At 35.6% G+C, this 5462-nt stretch overlaps 1 protein-coding gene across 4 annotated transcripts; it reads right to left on the bottom strand.

Moving 5' to 3' along the window:
* LOC112527745 (probable trehalase) lies at nucleotides 1-4856 on the bottom strand. Of its 4 annotated transcripts, XM_025138530.1 has the most exons (12): nucleotides 4667-4856; nucleotides 3960-4497; nucleotides 3173-3292; nucleotides 2914-3029; nucleotides 2742-2842; nucleotides 2528-2637; nucleotides 2380-2452; nucleotides 2128-2295; nucleotides 1507-1594; nucleotides 1254-1353; nucleotides 607-820; nucleotides 1-309 (listed from the first exon to the last, which is right to left on the bottom strand). In XM_025138530.1, exons 2-12 carry the CDS (start codon nucleotides 4493-4495, stop codon nucleotides 223-225), a joined length of 1713 nt encoding a protein of 570 aa, XP_024994298.1. In that variant the 5' UTR covers nucleotides 4496-4497; nucleotides 4667-4856; the 3' UTR covers nucleotides 1-222. The 4 variants fall into 4 exon arrangements, 2 of the variants coding, with proteins under 2 accessions (XP_024994298.1, XP_024994297.1); XM_025138529.1 differs by having other exon boundaries at nucleotides 3960-4856; XR_003070771.1 differs by having other exon boundaries at nucleotides 275-309; nucleotides 1485-1594; nucleotides 3960-4856.
* Between the last annotated feature and the right edge of the window lie 606 nt (nucleotides 4857-5462).

Genomic DNA, 5462 nt, shown 5'->3' with positions numbered 1-5462 from the left:
AGAAGAAATATGCATTTGTTATTCACAAGTGAATATTATACCTTGAACAATGTTGTCCTTGGTTTATTATGTTTTTAAAAGTATAATCAAGTGGAACTTTTACAAAATTTCTATGTACTTTATTTTGAATTAATTTCGTCAACTACAAATCTATAATGGTTTATAATTGTTTGTAATATAGAAAAAAGGACGATATTGGGCCAAACCCAGGCCCATTTGCTTCTACTGGCAATGTGGGTTTAGATCTTGAGCCCATCCAAACTCTTCCAAGAACGCCAACACAACTCCATTTGACCACCCGAAACCAGTCTGCAAGTTCAAACCAACATTTTCATCTAAAACAACCAACAATTATAAATGACCCATTAATAGAGATGGACACAAATCGGTCCCCTTCCAAGTGGTTGGGGTGCAACCGCGCCTTCCGGTCCCATCCCGAGCAAAAAAAGTGGGACTGAATGTAACAGGTCCCACTTTTTTCTGAAATGTGTATCCGGGACTTAACCGGTGGGCCAAACCGGTCACGGTTCAGGGTGGTCCGACTTTGTCTATCTTTACCTTTTAGTATGAAAACTATTAAATAGACCAGATTTTAAATATGCTTACTTGTGGTACGTATTCGCCACCACCTCCAAATTCTCCACATTTGCTCACATCATATTTCTCATGCATTGCTTTCGAACTCTTATAAGTAGCATAATTCGTTCTGATCCACCTTATGGCAATATCTTTCGCTAGTGATCCAGCTTCTTCGGATCCAGACCTAACCAGACCTTCAACGATCATGTGTTGCACCGGAGCCCAACCATTTGGAAAATCCCTGTTTTCAACAACAAATCAATTTCTTCATCATACAACGCACCTCTAAATACACAAATTCAAGGTTTCTTGCACACACATAAATAGGGTCAGGGTCAAGTTGAGGAAAAACCGCAAAAGAATGAAAACCCTAGTGACCATTCATCTGTATGGTATACACATTTGCATACAAGTAATTTGTAAGTAATTTTTCCAGTATGCACATATGCATAGCATACATACATGCATAGAAACCAGGAAACATCTTCAAGTCCTTGTATGCATATGTGCATACCGTACAAATGAATTGTTATTAGAATGTTCCTTAGTTTTTCATTTTTTTTAGGGGTTTTCCCCTGAACCTCCCTATAATAATTTATATGTATGTATATGTGTATATATATATATATGTGCATATATATATATATATATATATGTGTGTGTGTGTATATTACCATTGCTGGCTTGAATTCTTCAATGAAGTTGCAATACCAGCAGCATGGAGTAGGCCTGAGCTTTCAAGGCTTTGTGCAACCTTTTCAACCTTGGCTTCATCTTCGCATATGAATATAAGTGAATATAGAAGAAATTTTCATTCATAATGAAGCTTAAGTTCTACAGCGACAATTCAAAAAACTGTAACTGAGACGGAATGATAAGAAACACAAATTATTGAGCATACGAACCTCACTGAGATAATAAACGAACCTGAGTTGAACAATTGAACCCATATTGGGATGAAGTTAGAGGCAAATATATCTTGATTCTGGTCCAACACATCCCATTTATAAACATCCTAAAATCATTACATTTCGTTAGCCAATAGAACATTTATGGCGTGCAGCCGTGCTGCCCAGACCAATGCACCAAGTCTCAGGGTCCGAAACATCAATGTCCACAAGATAACATTCGGGGCCATTTAGCTCAATGACCTTTTCCTAAAGCTGGTTTTGCAAAATGCCTTCTAGTGTATTTCTAAGTTTTTACGAGAGCGGAGAGCAGACTACTTTCTACCAGAGGTAAGGGCCTAATGGGACGCACAGCTTATTCAGTCGGTTATACATGATTGTTTGGTAGTGGCTTAATGATATAGAAAGTGGCTTATTCAGTAAGCTTCTAGGAGGGAGCTTTATGCAGAAAACCAAGTTTTTTCCAAACATGTCCATTCCAATTAGAAAACACGTTCCTTCTATATATGGAAAAAACCTTCCTAATCTATAGGGACAGATTAATCCACATAGACAACTTTATCCATACATGACTTAATGGAAAACCAACCAAATAGCCCCTACGTCAAGGTTGGTGCTGTTAATTTACGTAGCCCCGTACCTTGGACATAGAGCTAGCATTGAGCCAGTAATCGAACCATTGCCCCTTCTCTTCGTTCCAGAAAACAGCGTCCATTGCCTTCTTTCGTGCTTTTGAAGCTCTGGTGAAGTGTAAAGCATGGCTACTTTCTCCAATGACATTTGCCAAGAACGCAATGTCAAGTTCCATCTGGGAAAACATAAAAACCAAAACTTAACGATGGCAATCATTCTAGAAGCACACGATATACACAAAATGGTGTTTAATTCACACCTTTAGTATGTAAGCATTCAAATCAACGGGTAGAATTGTTGTTGTAGACAAGGTCGTGAGATCCGACGTATTCCTATAACACAAACCATCAGTTAAAACATGAAAAAATGGAAAAGAAAGAAATGGAAACGGTTAAAACTGTATTTACTTCATCCATCTGGTACTAAAATCCCAACCGGTTTCTGCAGTAGAAGCCAGCTCACGGTACAGCTGAATTTTCTCACAATCAGTTGAAAGTTTATCGGCAGTTTCCTTATCCTATGAAGCAAAAAACCCGAAAATTTTCTTATGTTCATTGGTTTGAAGATGAAAAAGACGAATGATATTAAGACACAATCTTGAATTTTTCTGGGATATCTTACGATAGTGCACGATTCTGGCCTAGGTTGATTCCACATAGCATAGTATCGGCTTAAATTATGAGCGGTTCCATGTGCATCCTCAATCGTCACATTATGTATGCCTTTAACATATTGCAGTATAAGTAACAGTTCAGCTAAGCAAAAAAGAACCCGTTATCGCGATTAGATTTACCTGAATTCCAAAAGTTGTGTTCTTTTATCAGGGCTGGGAGAGCTATTTTTACCAACTCTGTATCGCTAGTTTGCTTATATACTTCAATGACCATCGAGCTCAGGAGCGGAGGCTGACTGAAAATATTTCCACCAATATAATTATGCTTAATAGCCGAAAGGAGCAGACTGACCCAATAACTTTTAACTCACAAATCTACTTTTCTATCCATACGGGAAGAACCATTATAAACATCAGAATATTCAATAAAGATGGATACCTTCTATTTGTATAATATGCTCTGGCACCATTTAGAACATATCCATAAGTGTCGACCAAGTCAATCAGATTGATAACGATCCCCTTAGCTGTCTCGTACATTTTACTTGCCAACAGTCCCCTGCTCGATATAAATTCCTCAATAAACAAGTAAATACGCACATATGCGATCAAATCATTTAGATATCAACATATGATAACTGGATGTGGGTACTTTTACTACTCCAAATTGGATGCTACTATAACATTCAATAGAATTTGAATCAAAGTTATGGACTTTTTAGGATGCTAAATGGTCACTTAGGGCATGTTTGTTAGCAGCTTAACAAGTTTAATGGGGGAGTCAGCTTATTTGGTCAGCTATTCTGTTTGGTAGTGGCTTAAATTTATAGAAAATGACTTATTCAGTAACCTTCTAGGACGGACTTTTATGCAAAAAAACAAGTTTTTTCCAAACCTGTCCCTCTCAATTAAAAAACATTCACTTACAAATAATCAACAATAAAGCCCCTCACATTAGCTTCAAATAAGAAGACTAAATATGAAGAGTTTATAAGGGAATCAATGAAAAAATCCATTTAAAGATGTAAATCGGAACCCATATGAATAATCAGTAACATTAGTTCACATAATCATCTTCAAGTAGATTTTTTCACTTTTTTCAGTGAATTTGAGAACAACCTTCCCTTAACGTTCTCTTCTTATCTTCTCACGATATTTAAGGTTGTTTTTCGTTGGCTACTATTAGCAAAACATTAGAGTAACATATGAACTATGAGTTAACCCACCTTATTACCCAATAAGAATCCCAATAATAAACTTCTTCAAATCGTGATCCAGGTATAATCACGGGGTGTTTCAGAGGAAGCAAAGTATGCAATTCTGGATGTTCTAAAACCTGATTCGACACTTTCCGGCTCAAAGTTTTCCAAAGTGAATGCACCTCAAGAGCCCAATCTCGCACACCCTGGTGCACCACTTTGGGCAAAAACCCATCTGGTTCAGCCACATAGTCAATTGGTTCCACATACACCAAATCCTCTTCTGCCCCATTCATAAACTTCTTCAAGAAACCATTCAAATCAGAAGCTAACACAGACCCATTTTCTGTTCTGGGGAGATTATTGAAGGCTTGTTTGGTAATCGGAAGATCAAACTTCAATGATAAGTCAACGTACAGTTTTGGGTCAAACTTAATCGGTCCAAATGTATTGAGAGCAGTTTCTTGGATGCTTTCAAGAAATACAACAAGTGGGGTTGTGGGTACCACTGGACCATGGTCCGTTGGTTTGCAGAGCTGTGCAGATTCAGCATTCACAACCATGGCTGCAGACAAGGAGACGAAGAGGGTGAAGTTAATAAGTTCTATGGGGTGAAAAGAATCCATTTTTAGGTTAAAAAAAGGAAGGGTTTGCATTAATTTTTGAAGGTCAGAAATATGTTATCTATGGATGATTGGAAGAAGATGAAGATGAAGATGAAGATGAAGATATACCTGTAAAAGAGGCCGGCTTTTTGGAAGATAGCGATGGAGATACTTGATTCGAATGCTAATTCGATACGAGCAACGCAGAGAGTCTCCTCCTGCTAATTGTGATTAGGAGAGTTTTAGGCGATATGAAAATTGATTATGTCTTAATTTGGATTTAGTGTGTTCTTATCCTTATACATATAACTTATGTAAACCCTTTACTAACTAGAACCGTACTTGCGCAATGCAGCGATATACATCGTGATTTTAATATTTCATTTTATTATTTATCTCAGTCGATGTTATAATATGACTTTATATGATTTTGAGAAAACGATGATGTTTTCATTTTTGAATAAAATATATGTTTGAAGATATCATAAAAATTTGACAAAAATATATCGATATTAGTATCAAATTAACTATTTGAAATTCCTCAATTTTTTTGTGTAATTTTTTAATTCAATTTTTTTATAATTTAATTTATGTACAATAACAAAGTAATTTATATTTGATTTAATAATATAATTTTTTTATAAAGATAATAATTATTTATTTTGTTGGAACTCGATAATTATTTTAATCATATTTTAGATTTTTTACATTTTAAAATGAGATGTTCATCCTCTATTTGATTATGTTTATCCGCAGTTATTTATACGAATTCAAATATCGAGCTTTAATAAGTTGTACTTATGCATAATTACTTGTAATCTTGAATTTTAAGTAATATGCATCAATATACAATACTTTATGCATAACAAAAATATATCGATATTCATATGAAATTAACTATTTAAAATTCCTCATTTTTTGTGTA

This window comes from Cynara cardunculus (genome assembly GCF_001531365.2).
Source record: "Cynara cardunculus var. scolymus isolate 2C chromosome LG 15, CcrdV1, whole genome shotgun sequence".
Classification (NCBI taxonomy): Eukaryota; Viridiplantae; Streptophyta; class Magnoliopsida; order Asterales; family Asteraceae; genus Cynara; species Cynara cardunculus.
This window is presented reverse-complemented; position numbering and strand designations above follow the sequence as displayed.